This window comes from Rhamphochromis sp. 'chilingali' (assembly GCF_963969265.1).
Source record: "Rhamphochromis sp. 'chilingali' genome assembly, chromosome: 14".
NCBI lineage: Eukaryota > Metazoa > Chordata > Actinopteri > Cichliformes > Cichlidae > Rhamphochromis > Rhamphochromis sp. 'chilingali'.
In genome coordinates, this window is record NC_137941.1 from 21166953 (window position 1) to 21181222 (window position 14270).

Consider the following 14270-nt stretch of genomic DNA (forward strand, 5'->3'; position numbering starts at 1 on the left):
GTCTAAAACTGAAGTTGATACTTGAGGTGGTGTGTGAATGACATTTTGAAAAATTTAAATTGTGTGTGGAAAGACATTTCTTGTAGTTAAGCAAATACTTCAATGAACTCATTTTGTTTGGTAATGGAATAGGATTTAATTTTATCAGAAATCCGTACAGTAATTTTGGCTGTGGATCACAGGGTGCAGAGTGGGGGTCACCCAGAGTCATAATCCAGTGAGATATCTGTGTCACCTCTTATAGTTTTCCTGTAATCTGAGATCAAAGATGAGAATATATAGAGTATAGTACAGTAAATTGTGCAAAGTTTACTATCAATTTTCTCAAAATCCGTACAGTAATTTTGGCTGTGGATGACAGGGTGCAGAGTGGAGATGGCCTAGATTCAGAATCCAGTGAAATATCTGCGTCACCTCTTACAGTTTTCCTGTAATCTGAGCTCAAAGATGTCAATATGTAGAGTACAGTAAAACAAAATGGGAAGATTTTACTATGAATTTTCTCAAAATCCGTACAGTAATTTTGGCTGTGGATCACAGGGTGCAGAGTGGGGGTCACCCAGAGTCATAATCCAGTGAAATATCTGCGTCACCTCTTATAGTTTTCCTGTAATCTGAGGTCAAAGATGAGGACATTAAAAGTACAGTTGAGTAAATTGGGTAAATTTTATTGTTAATTTTCTCTGAATCATACAGTAATTTGGGCTGTGGATCACAGGGGGGAAAGTGGAGATAAACCAAAACTGGGAGTGGATTGTGAAGTAAAATAGTATCAGGACACAAAACACTGCGTTTCTAAGCCAGTCGGCACCTGTACCGTAATATACGTAAGAGTAGTGCAACCACATTTTCGGTGCGGCTGGCGGAGCGGCTAGCTTGACTGTGACTTCCTAAGTGAGGGCTCACTTGACCGCAGTGTTCTCTGTGGGGTTACGCCAGAAAGCGCATCCGCTGTAACAGCTCAACCCACCGTGGACATACTATCCTCCTCCCCTCTCGTGAGCGATGACCAGTGGAAATCGCCTTATCTTAAAGCCCACATTGCTCTTCTGCTACCATCCTCCTCATCCTGCTTCAGGGATCGGACATGGTGGGGCTCTGTAACGTGTAAGTACGGCGCGCACAAATGAGCAAACATTTGTTCTGAATATGCGGAAATCTGCGGTGTCTTTGTTGGCGTCGTCGCAGCGGTTCGTGTGACAAAAGCTGCTGAATAATAGGAATAATATAAACAGAAATTTCCATCTCTTACAAGATGGAGATGAGCTTCATCCTAACCCAGAATAAGAGCCGCTAATCATTATCACCGACTATTACTACAGAGAGACAGGACGCCTTATCTGCTAGAAGTGCTCATGTCAGCGCAGAAATGTGGGTTGTATTTTTTTTTTAGGTTAAAAAGAGCAATAACCTTGATGTGGACTAATTCACAGCTATTGTTCTGTCAACAGATTAGCATCCATTTTTTAAAATCTATGTTTATGTTAAGAAACATAGATTTTAAGAAAGAGAGAGAGAGAGATTGGATGAAACGTCTTAAAGTTTTGCGTGAAGCTTTTCAATTGGCTGTCAGTTGGCCTCACTTCTGCCATGGCAGCCATATTAGTACGCCAAATTCTGACTGCTGCTAACTGGATGTTGAAGTTTCTACTTCGTGGTTTTCTTTGTTGTAAGTTGTTATTTTTGTGGTCTTGTATTTTCTATTTTATAATATAATGAGCTTTAGTTTTACTGTAGTATTTTGGTTTTGTTTCTAGTTTTGATAGACTCTAAAGGTCTCTTTTTGAAGGGCTTCCTTTCTAGAGTTGCTGGTTTCTTGATACACTTTGTCGGTTTGATTTCCCGGTTTAATTTCACCCTCTTACAATGCTGTGATTGATCAGTGGTTGTTGATCAATGGTCATGGGAATTTGCATATTAATGATAAAGGAACTGACCTCCCAGCCCATTGTTCCTTCAGTGTTGCTAGTTTCAGTCATTGTGCAAATGTACTGTTTATAAGATTGGGGAAACCTCCAGTAAGCTGAGACTGAAGAAGTCACTTGGATGAGTGACGAAATGTTTATCCCACTGAAAAAGCTACATTCGGATGAACAGAATCAACTTTGAGGGATTTACTTACCTGGATGATTGAGCATGCATTAAGCATGTGTCCCAAATTCTAAATATTGAGGATAAGAACAAACCAACACTGGCCCAGAAGAGTGCAGTCAAACATTGATTTTATTGAACACACGCGTGGGAAGATGTACACTGCAACACATCAGCATAGATCTTCACCCAAAAATACACTTCAGACTGCTTTTAATTCATCAGGGTTCTGCCCCTTCATGCGTTAACAAGAATATGACATGCATCAGTTACAGTAAATGGTCAATTAAAAAGCTAAAAACAGACAGAGAAGTTGTCTGTGAAGGTTCTCAGTCATCCAGGTCATCGTAGTCAAAGGAGCTTGCAAAGAAAAGCGTCTGGACTTCTTTAAGTTACTTGAAGACGTTTCACCTCTCATCCGAGAAGCTTCTTCAGTTCTAAGGTCAAATGGTGGAGAGTCCCAGATATAAACCTAGTGGGAGTATCCCCCCACAGAGGGACAAAAGGACCCCTGATGATCCTCTAATCGCCTGAGCCAAGGTGTGAAACTGGGTGTGGGTCCCAATCAGCCAGAGTTTCCGGTGAGTTCATTGTGAAACCTGGCCCCACCTTATCATGCAAATTCCTGAGATCAGATGGCCCAGGATGTGAGTGGGCGTTAAGGCGTCTGGGGAGGGAACTCAAAACTGGATTATAGACAGAGAAGTTCCTTTTTCTATCACGTTCTTCCATACATGGCAATTTGTTTCACCCTCCAGATGGTTCCTGTGGGCTTGCACTCTTCTTGACTCTTCTTCTGTCACCTGTTACTAGGCAAACTCAAATGCGGTAAGAAGCTAAATGAATTCCAGGCCTATCTTTAAATCATTTGTGTTTGTGAGCATGTATGCCTTTTTAACCTTCTGTTGCTCCAAGTCACTTACACCAGGGATCGTCGCGACATCGCGCCAAACTTAGCTTAAAACCCTTAAATAGACTGAGCATCAACTCTTCATGAGCACATCTGCAATGTGTGTATAAAATGGTTATAGCCGCACCTGTAATAGAAGTTTTAATGTAATGCCAGTAGCTTTAATGAACGTTTTAATGCAATGATAATGATGAAAGCTATATGTAGCAGTAAAATATTTTTCTTTATTCCCACACATGCATCCTGGTTTGACTTTGTTACAGTGTTACAGTGTTGCATCTTTTGCCATTGTTGGATTGTAGTGTTATTTTATGCCATGTTATACCCCGAATTAAAGATTGTGAATTATTATGTAGATTAGTTTGCATTATTCTCCTGAATTAGAAGAAGCTGATAACTATTGCATTAGTTAAACTGATTTGCATGACATTAAACTGCTGACTTGTTGTGAATGAATGACATTGTTTTATGATGCATTATACTGCTGAGTTATAAGAAATACTGTTCACAGAGAGTTATTGTCTTATTTGTCTGATTAGAAGAGAACAGAATATGCTGGAGTTTTCTGCCCCACAGTGGAAACCACAGTGAAAAACTATAGCATTTCATAAAAAGAACATCATACCAGCAGTCAGTGTTAGGAAGGTTACTTTTAAAATGTATTCCACTACAGATTACAGAATACATGCCCCAAAATGTATTTTGTAATGTACTCTCATTGAGTAATGTATTCTGAATACTTTGGATTACTTTTATTATTTTATTAATCCTTTATTGATGTCACGGCGAGTGAGATGAGCCGTGTGGAAAATAAAGGAGGATCCAAACGCAAGCACTTGTATGGGTGTGAGGGTGGTTTATTAAACACAAAAAGGAAATGGACAAACGGCGAACGGAGCAATGACTAAACTAAACTGGGAACAAACTAACTATAGAACATGAACCTGGACATGAATGAGAGCGGGCGGAAACAGATGATGGTAGACTGCAGGGAAACACACAGATGAAGCAGGGTGGAAACACAGCTGGGAATAATCAACAAGACGAGACAAAGGTAAAACTGAACACACTCACATGTAGGGCTGCCACGATTAGTCGACTAGTCACGATTACGTCGACTATCAAAATCGTCGACGACTAATTTAATAGTCGACGCGTCGTTTGAAGCTTTGTAAGATCACAAAAGACGCAGGAATCAGTAGTAGGATTTAAGAGTGTAATAATGGACTGAAACAGAAGATGGCAGCACTGCATGTCCAAGGATGCCAGCTGCCGTTAAACCCCGAAGAAGAAGAAACTGTGTCCCAGAATTCATAGCGCGGCCCATCGCGGCCCTGCTTAGTTTCCAACAATGGCGGCAGCTGGTTAGTTTTAATATTATTCTTATTATTCTTTCTGGGTCACAAAATAAACGTTTAACATATTTTCAGGCGAGAATGTAGCTGTGTAAACCTCAAATATCTGCTCAGTTTATCAAGACACCACATATTTTCAAAAGCGCTCCGACGTTTTCGGAGGCATCTGTTACCCACTAGCTCGATAGCTAGCCGGGGGCTAGGCTAACTAGAGCCGTGAGAACACCGGACTCCCGGCAGATCGTTTTCAAACCCACCGCCGTCTTTCACTACTCAGGTTAAACATGATATATAAGTCACTTAGATAACTTCAAAATGTTGTTTGGCTTTTTTCAGTGTTTTATTTGTTCCTGAGTAAATCGGTTTGGATGAGATTAAAGTTATAGTTTTTACACAGCTGAATAAACGTCAAGCAGACAGCTGATCATCAGAAGTGTGAGATGCTGGAGAATTTACTCCGGTGTCCTGTTATATTTTAGATAGCAAGGAGTTTATTAAACTCCACCGAAACACTCTGCAAATGTCATTAAAATTTAATAAACTATCATCTTGTCTTTTTTTAAGTTAGCACATACCTTAAACACTTAAAGCTGAAAGCTAATGATAGTTATATAAGAGCAGATGCTGCTGGTGCAATAAGCTGTATGCTGTATGTTCAATGGATGATGATCTGATTAGTCGACTAATCGCAAAAGTAATCGCTGACTAGTCGACTATCAAAATAATCGTTTGTGGCAGCCCTACTCACATGAGACGCAGACCATCACAATAAAACAGGAACAAGCAACCATCACACTAAGACACAAACTCGACATAGAGAGACAGACAGAAAATGGCACATGGAGCTAGACAAATACTAAGCAGACACAACTGAAGAACAAATCCTAAACACCACAGAAACATGAAACTCAAATAATAAACATCATCATAATCAACACTACAAGAGAACAAGAAAACAATCCCTGATGCAAACTAAAACCAAAACATAATAAAACTCAAACTACTGGGTCCGACGGACCCAGAACCGTGACAGTACCCCCCCTCTAAGGGCTGGCTCCCGACAGCCCCAAACAAAAAAGCACAAAGCACCAAGCCAGGGCGGGCGGAGGGGGTCCAGGAAGGAGGGTCCGAAACAAAAAAACAAGGAGCACAAGAGACCAGAATAAACCAAAAACAGGCCAACACAAAACAAGACCATTCACGAGTCCACAGTAAAGTCCGGGGGCCGACAACACAATAGCCGAAACAGTTCAGGGGGCCGACCCTGCACACAGCAACGGCGGCGACAGGCAAACAGTTCAGGGGGCCGACCCTGCACACAGCAACGGCGGCGACAGGCAAACAGTTCAGGAGGCCGACCGTGCACACGGCAACGGTGGTGACGGGCAAACAGTTCCGGAGGCCGACCGTGCGTGCAGCAACAGCGGCGAGGAAGTAGGTCCGGGGGCCGACCGTGCGGACGGCAACGGCGGGCAAACAGTTCCGGAGGCCGACCACGTGGAAGGCAGTGGCGGCCACCGAGCAGGTCCGGAGGGCGGCCGCGATGCCAGCGGCGGCGACGACGAACACCTTCCGGAGGCAGTCCCCGAAGGCCATGACGCCATCTTAGAGGCCCGGAAAACGGCCGGCAGAGGCGAGGCGGAACGGGTCGAGCTGGCACCGACGGCGGCGTGGCAACCACAGGACCAGACGAGGCAGGACCAGACGAGGCAGGACCAGACGAGGACGAAGCAGAGGCTGGACCAAGCGAAGATGATGAAGACACGGAGGCTGGACCAGGCGAAGATGATGAAGACGGCAGCGGGACGGCTGCGGAACCTGACGGCAGCGGGACGGCTGCGGAACCTGACGGCGGTGATGCTGCAGGAGGTGATGTGGAGATGTGCTGGCTGGGTCCTCCAGGACCACCAGCAGATGTGAGGATGTGCTGGGTGGGCTCCTCGGGCCCTCCAGCAGACGTGGCTTGAGGCTGGACGGGCTCCTCGGGCCCTCCAGCAGACGTGGCTTGAGGCTGGACGGGCTCCTCGGGCCCTCCAGCAGACGTGGCTTGAGGCTGGCTGGGTTCTCCTAAACCCCCAGCAGACGACGCTTGAGGCTGGCTGGGTTCTCCTAAACCCCCAGCAGACGACGCTTGAGGCTGGCTGGGTTCTCCTAAACCCCCAGCAGACGACGCTTGAGGCTGGCTGGGTTCTCCTAAACCCCCAGCAGACGACGCTTGAGGCTGGCTGGGTTCTCCTAAACCCCCAGCAGACGACGCTTGAGGCTGGCTGGGTTCTCCTAAACCCCCAGCAGACGACGCTTGAGGCTGGCTGGGTTCTCCTAAACCCCCAGCAGACGACACTTGAGGCTGGCCGGGCTCCTCAGGCCCTCCAGCCGACGAGGCAGGACGCTGGCTGGGTTCACCTGAACCCCCAGCTAACATGACTTGAGACTGGACGGGCTCCTCAGGCCCTCCAGTGAAAGCAGTCTCTGAAGCAGCAGGTACGGAGACCTCTGCCAGGGTGGACACTGGCTGGGACTGAGCAGCACCGTGGCTAGACTCAGGCAGCAACAGTGGGATACAGTCCTCAGAGGGCTGGAAGTGTTCCCCAATACACTCAGCAGAGGACTGAGGCGGACGGGTGAACTCACTTGAGCTCTCAGGGGGTGCTGAGAGCCGAGACTGTTCAGGTGAGTTCTCCGGTGAGGCTGCTGGTGCTGGTGTCTTGACCTCTAGGGGTCCAGAGTTGGCTGGTGACTGACACCCAGCTTCTGGGGAGGCCCTAGAGGGAGCAACTGTCTCTGAGATGGCCAGCTTAAATGAACCAGCAAAAGTTTGTGTGGAGTGTGTTCCCTGCTTGTAATGAGGCTGTGAGGATAAAGGCTGGGTAAATGAGTGGGCAGGCTGCTGAACTGGTGGTAACTGAGCTACAGGTAGCGAAGTAGTAACAGGTGGAGTGGCTGGCTGAACTGATAAGGCTGATGAATCTCTTGCCAACTGGGCTATTGACTGGGCTATGGACTGTAACATGGCGTCTACTGGGTCTGACTGTGACTGTAATGGAGGTGATGATTGAGTGGCTGACTGGGTTAGCGACTGCTGGGCAGCTAACCGAGCTACCGGCTGAGCAGCTGAGTCAACGAACACAGCCCCGGTATAAACAGTCATATGAACTGGTGAAACAGACAGAGCGTCTTTTCCACTCACCACAGCCGGCAGTTCTGAAGTCCTATTCTCCAGCTGTGGGGCGACGCGCCGACGGCGCGATCGTCGCTTCCTCCCGGGCAAAACCTCCGGCGGGCCGGGCAAAACCTCCGGCGGGCCGGGCAAAACCTCCGGCGTCCGGCTGGGTTGGGAAGCGATAGCGGCTGGTGGGTGTAGGTGAAGTTCGTGGAGAATGAAGTTTTGTACCAGAGGGTGCAGTGAGTCCAATAGCCAGGGATAATCCGTGATAAGTTGTTGCAGCCTGACTTCCAGAACGTAGAGAAATGCTTCTCCCTCATGCTTGAGCCACAGGTTGATTAGTTTTGACACAGAGTCCGTTATGAGCTTTCGAAGCTCTGTGGGTGGGGTGAATGCCGCTGGATCCATATCTGGCTGGTCCGTACTGTCACGGCGAGTGAGATGAGCCGTGTGGAAAATAAAGGAGGATCCAAACGCAGGCACTTGTATGGGTGTGAGGGTGGTTTATTAAACACAAAAAGGAAATGGACAAACGGCGAACAGAGCAATGATTGATTGATTGATTGATTGATTGGTTGGTAATTTATTTCAACATGTGAACAATATACAAGTACATTTAGAAAAGAAATGAGAGAAAAAAAATATACTATACAAATTACATACAAAAAAACATTCTGATTAATTTACATGTTGAAAGGGAGTGGGAATGACTAAACTAAACTGGGAACAAACTAACTATAGAACACGAACCTGGACATGAATGAGAGCGGGCGGAAACAGATGATGGTAGACTGCAGGGAAACACACAGATGAAGCAGGGTGGAAACACAGCTGGGAATAATCAACAAGACGAGACAAAGGTAAAACTGAACACACTCACATGAGACGCAGACCATCACAATAAAACAGGAACAAGCAACCATCACACTAAGACACAAACTCGACATAGAGAGACAGACAGAAAATGGCACATGGAGCTAGACAAATACTAAGCAGACACAACTGAAGAACAAATCCTAAACACCACAGAAACATGAAACTCAAATAATAAACATCATCATAATCAACACTACAAGAGAACAAGAAAACAATCCCTGATGCAAACTAAAACCAAAACATAATAAAACTCAAACTACTGGGTCCGATGGACCCAGAACCGTGACAATTGATCCAGGTAAAAAATCTCATTGAGATTAAAAATCTCATTTCCAAGAGAGACCTGGCATCATGGCAACAAAAGTCACATACCACATAGGTATATAACATTACTTAACATATTATCAAACTTTTTGCAACTACATGAATGTGTTTTTGCTCTGTGATTTATTACTATTACTGAAGGTTACTCGCCAATACCAACTAGATGAGTAATAGTAGGATGGACATTAGGTAAGGCTGCACTTTTTGCAGCGATCTTGTATAGAAAACTGTTCCGCGGCTCCGAACCGTGGTAAAGGGACCCCTGGATAATATGTAATTCGTGTCGGAGTCGTAAAATAGCTTTACTTTTTGTTAGACTTGTAGTCAAGACTGCCTAATCCGAGACCAAGACAAGACCAAGACCAGAGGGTATCGAGACCAAGACAAGACCAAGACCAAGTCGAGACGAGACCAAGACCGAGACCAAGACCGGGACAAAAAAGACTAACTTTTGTGTGCTTTTGAGGGCTGACATGATGGTACTGACTGGCCCCAAAGTCATCTGACAAAACAGCGATCACCTCCAACAACTATCTAAAGAATGGGAAATATGTAAGCAAGCAGAGATGACGTGGGCCGCGAGATTGAAACAAAGAGCCTCGTTTTGTTTGGGTTTCCACCGGCGTGGAGTTACCAAAAATAGAGTGGGCATAGCCTAACATATGAAACAGGAAAAGAACGCTGTGTAATCCCTTTATTTTAACAAAGTAATCGTATTCTGAATACCGCCTCTTTAAACGGTAACTGTAACGGAATACAGTTACTCATATTTTGAAATACGTAACGCCGGTACACGTATTCCGTTACTCCCCAACACTGCCAGCAGTCAAACATGGTAATGCTAGTTGTGTGATGGTCTGGGGTTGCTTTGTTTCTTCTGGATCTGGATGACATGCCTTCACAGATGGAATTTTGCTCTCTACCAGAACATCCTGAAAGTGAATGTCGAGCCTTCAGTTCAACCCTAAAACTAAAGTTTAACAAGAGTGGACCAAAATTCCTCCACAGTGAAAGACTCACTGCCAGTTATTACAATATTACATAGGGCCAGATAGGTTTGAATAGCTTTTGTCCCTTAATACTTTTGTGCATTTTGCATTTATTCGAGGTATCTTTGTCCATCCATGCATCCTTTCTCTTCAGCTTATCCTTATCAGGGTCAAGGAGGACTGGAGGATATCCCAGATGTCATAGGGCAGGACACCTCCTGTGCAGGTCACCAGTCAGTCGCAGGACTGATATCTTTGTCTAATATTACTTTTTTCTGATCTAAAACATGTAAGTGTGATAAATATGCCACAAAAAAAGAAATCAGGAAGGGGACAAATGCTTTTTTCATGCTGTTTTGAAAAAGGAATTCTTATATTTTTATTTACTTCTGTATGACACACAGAGAAGATGGTTAACTGCATAACGAAGAACAGAACATCTGTCACACACACACACACACATATATATAAAATGTCCTTCTCGTTGACAGCAGGTTGGAATGACATTATGTCGTCCTGGTGACAGCAGAGTGTGATCATGGGATTTAGAAGAGGGTCACCATGTGCCATAATCTGTCCAAATATACCCCGATTTTCCTCTTCCTCACACTGTCTGGCATCATCTTCCTGCTGCGGAACATCCACACAGTAGAGGTGAGGAGAGAAGTGAAACTACCCGTGAGCTTTAACTCATGCTTTTTCTTTTCATTTTTGACAGTTATGAAAAGTCTCAAAAGATTTTTGATTTATTCACATAGCAGGCAAATTTTTCATTGTTTTTATATTATTGCAGAAATCAGTCGGGAACTCCTAAAACAGAGTATATGGACAAAAATAGTGGATTGGGTATGCATTAAGGAGCTGCCATAATACCATAATGATTGTGGGGCACAATTTTTGTGCTTGAGTCTGCAGTGCTCTGGTGACTTTTATCTGGGTCAGCACGCTTTGACCCTGCTTTGCAACTCTGTGGCCTGTCACTTTTTGTTTCTGTGATCTTTTTTGAACCACAAGGGACCTTCCTGAGTTACTGAAGGAAACAGAGCTGCACTCTTAAAAGTTTGCATATAATCCCTTATAAGAAGCATTCAGGTCACCCTGAATGATCTGTTATCAGCCAAGTTTAGCAAGCTGCATACATAAACCACAGCTGGATTGCACAGACACACATTCCTGCTAATTTGTGCCAAGAGTAATAAAATATCGGAAATTCACACACTTCTCATTGGAATTCGTGGACAAGCTGCAACATACAGCAGGCCTTGTCTTTTGCCAGAAGGGGGAACCAGTAGTACAAACTCAGCTGAGCAGTCAAATGTGTGGACTTTAATTAGTAGGGGTCAAATCTTTAAGCTTTAACAAAATCCATATGTGTGAACATAAAAAACAAACAAACAAACAAAACACATGAATGTAATAGCAACTTTCACTTGTTGGTCATTTTGCTCTGGGGGTCTGTGGGGATGGAGAAACTTAGATTTTTGGCACTAATGGCTTAATTTTTCATGTTGCTGCTTGGTTCATGGATTAAGAGGATTGAAGCATGGTTATTAGAAGTTGGCAAGTCAATTTAATGGCAGCAAAAGTTAAGATATTTTGTATTTTAGTCCTTTGTAAGGGTCGTAAAGAGCTCCAATCATACCCGATCTTACGTTTCCCAAAATGTAATATTGAGTATGTGGAAATTATTTGCCTATGAGCAACCTTCAGCTCTGTTATTCTCAGTCCTGTCCGCATCAAACTGCTTTCACAGGCTGAGTAGGACTTCTTCTAACCAGTGATCTTTATCTTGGCATCTGTGCAGTTCCTCTTGAATTATTCCTGCAATATTCTACAACCCATAGTGTGGTATCCTCTAAAATTCATTCAGTTACCCTTCTTCTTTTCAGAAGTGGAACTGCCAAGCGATTTCATCTTTCTACCAACTGCAGAGCAGGATCCATTCATCCCTCAGTGTGTCTCCTTTCTATCACAACCACACCTACTGTACCCATGTGGGCCAGAAACCCTCCCCTGAGGATGAACTTGAGGAGCGGTACCTGTTGGAACTCATCAGCTGGCCCAGCCCTCCGCCTCACTCTGGACCAACCACCCTGAGGCAGACGAGCGACCCTGTCCACAGCCTGTTCGCAATACTTCCCACTAAAGAAGGAAGGGAGTGGCACGTGGGCGATCAGCTAGAGGCCCTCATCCAGATGCACGACTTCCAGGGTCGCCCTAAACGCTACGGCGGGGATTTCCTTCTGGCCAGGCTGCACTCTCCGGAGCTTGGAGCGGCCGTGGTTGGGCAGGTGGTTGACCACAAGAATGGATTTTATTCTGCTCTGTTCCCACTCCTGTGGGTGGGCTCTGCACAGGTTGAAGTCATGTTGGTGCACTCCAGTGAGGCCGTCGCTGTGCTGCGACGACTCAGGGAGGAACGGGCCGATCGGGTGTTTTTTAAGAGCGTGTTCCGTTTAGGCCTTTTGTCAGAAACTACTGTGTGCAACCTGTGCTTGCCTACCAACCATCAGCCTCTTTGCAACTACACAGACCTTCACACAGGCGAGCCCTGGTACTGCTACAAGCCCAAGGTGCTCAGCTGTGACACCAGAATCAACCATGCTAAGGGAGGCTACTTGAAAAACCTCATCACCAACAAGGAAGCGCTGTTATTCAAAAGGTTTGTATGCTTTGTAGGATTTGGATGCTTATTTACTGTATCTACTGTTAAAGGATAAGTGTGGTGAGATTTCCTATTTTTCTTAATTCATAAAAAACCCACAAACAATGAGTGTCTGCAGTCAGAAACCATTAAAATAAAACCATCTGCAGTATAGATTATTTTCTTCCCATGCTGCACACATTGTGTGTAAGATGGGCAACACATTAGTGCCAGCTGTTTAAAAATAAGGCCTTAATATTGTGGAAATGCGCACCATTACCTCCCCCCTGGTGACATCATTAGCAGCTCAAATCTTGCAGCAGATTTGTTATTGGTGATCTGATAATAGTTCTCTGGTATATCTATACATACGAAAATAGCTAAAACAGCACTCAGTTGTTATCTGACTTTTAAAGATGAGTTTATGCCTTAGCAACTCGACCAAGATATTAGTAGGAAATGTGACATTATTTTTTAACATTCATTTTTTTCCATCTGTCCTAGTGGTGTAAATCTCAAAGTTTACATACACACTTCAGGACCTGATAAAATCAACGTGCTGCCACAGAAAGGTACGGTACTGTGGGAGAGGAACATTTGTAGCACCTGCTGTGATCTAAAAATGAATTTTGTCTTCAGCATTCTTTACTTCCTCTCAGATAAAGTGGAGGAAGAAAACAGCACAGCTAAACCAGAACATATTCAGCTAGAAACATCTGGATATTACTACATGGACTCCTGGAGGCCATTAGATGGATTTACAATGCGTCAGTTCAACAAATCATCAGCAGCTGTACAGTGTTTGAAGAACAAGGTGATCAACATGTACGGAGACTCTACTGTGAGACAGTGGTTCGAGTATCTCATTGGTTTTGTACCAGGTGAGCGGTTTTGTCCTTTTATTTCATTTTATAGACACTTACACTACCCACTGTAACTTTCATTTATTCCATCTCATCCAGAATTAAAGGAGTTCAACCTATACAATCCCAAAAAGGTCGGACCGCTCATGGCGGTGGACAGCACACATAATATTCTCTTGAAGTACCGCTGCCACGGCCCTCCAATCCGCTTCTCTACCGTCATGTCCAGCGAGTTGCGGTACGTTTCGAATGAGCTTGACGGCCTCTCTGGGGGCCCTAACGTGGTTGTGGTCCTCAGCATCTGGTCCCACTTCAGCACCTTTCCTGTGGACATATACATACGGCGTCTTCGGCACATTCGACAGGCACTGGTGAGACTTATAGACCGAGCGCCAGGGACGCTAATAGTGATCCGCTCAGCCAATCTTCAAGCCCTGGATCAGGAGGTGAGCCTTTACAACAGCGACTGGTACTCCCAGCAGCTCGATCAGGTGCTCAGGACCATGTTCAAGGGGCTGAACGTTCTGGTGGTGGATGCCTGGCAAATGACTTTAGCTCACCATTTACCTCATGCCCTCCATCCTCCTCCACCTATCGTCAAGCAAATGATAGACATGCTTTTATCTTATATTTGCCCCGAGAGGAAAAAAAGCCAGAAATAGTGATGATAGTGGATATATTGTTAAATGTGATGTGTGAATCCATCCGTCAGTTTCAAACACATTTTTGTTTGGGTTCATAAGAACTCATATATTTTTCTAAAACACAAACTCTTCAAATACTGAAGATTTGCTTTCCTGCTTTTTTTTTTTTTTTAATTCCTACAAAACATGTTTTACTCTGATTTCCAAAGACTTTGGCACAATGATTGTTAATTCTCATCTTTTGGTATTACCAAAGTTTTGTTCATGTGCATTATTTTAATGTACAGAGTGGTTCAAATAATTGTTGAACACATCATCAATTTTCTAAGTAAATGTGTTTCTAAAGGTAATCACCAGATGTTGGTCAACAACCATTCCAGTCCACACATGCAAAGAAATCAAACCGTAGAT

General features: G+C 44.5%; 2 protein-coding genes across 13 annotated transcripts in view; one reads left to right on the top strand and one right to left on the bottom strand.

The window, feature by feature from the left end:
- Positions 1-923: 923 nt before the first annotated feature.
- The window catches only part of nxpe3 (neurexophilin and PC-esterase domain family, member 3), a 13852-nt gene continuing 505 nt past the window's right edge, over positions 924-14270 (top strand). Inside the window, exons 1-8 of one of the 12 annotated variants that reach the window (XM_080902156.1) lie at positions 924-1107; positions 2850-2919; positions 9863-9934; positions 10200-10362; positions 11598-12370; positions 12857-12924; positions 13012-13233; positions 13315-14270. The exon at positions 13315-14270 is cut by the window's right edge and continues 505 nt beyond it. In XM_080902156.1, coding sequence (XP_080758282.1) covers positions 10270-10362; positions 11598-12370; positions 12857-12924; positions 13012-13233; positions 13315-13877 — 1719 coding nt within the window. In that variant the 5' untranslated portion in view covers positions 924-1107; positions 2850-2919; positions 9863-9934; positions 10200-10269 and the 3' untranslated portion in view covers positions 13878-14270. Of the gene's footprint in view, positions 1108-1416; positions 1670-2849; positions 2920-8259; positions 8380-9862; positions 9935-10199; positions 10363-11597; positions 12371-12856; positions 12925-13011; positions 13234-13314 lie in introns of those variants that run through there. The other 11 variants (XM_080902155.1, XM_080902158.1, XM_080902148.1 and 8 more) reach the window with 11 other exon arrangements.
- LOC308409415 (uncharacterized protein) lies at positions 2927-8069 on the bottom strand. Its single transcript, XM_080902147.1, has 2 exons — positions 7670-8069; positions 2927-7627 (listed from the first exon to the last, which is right to left on the bottom strand). The coding sequence occupies exons 1-2, from the start codon at positions 7925-7927 to the stop codon at positions 5555-5557; spliced, it is 2331 nt and encodes a 776-aa protein (XP_080758273.1). The 5' UTR covers positions 7928-8069; the 3' UTR covers positions 2927-5554.

Coding starts and splice junctions, on each gene's coding strand:
- LOC308409415 (XM_080902147.1), bottom strand. CDS start 7,927: ATGGATCCAGCGGCATTCACCCCACCCACAGAGCTTCGAAAGCTCATA. Junction 7,628..7,669: donor AACCCAGCCGGACGCCGGAG/GTTTTGCCCGGC, acceptor GGCCCGCCGGAG/GTTTTGCCCGGGAGGAAGCG.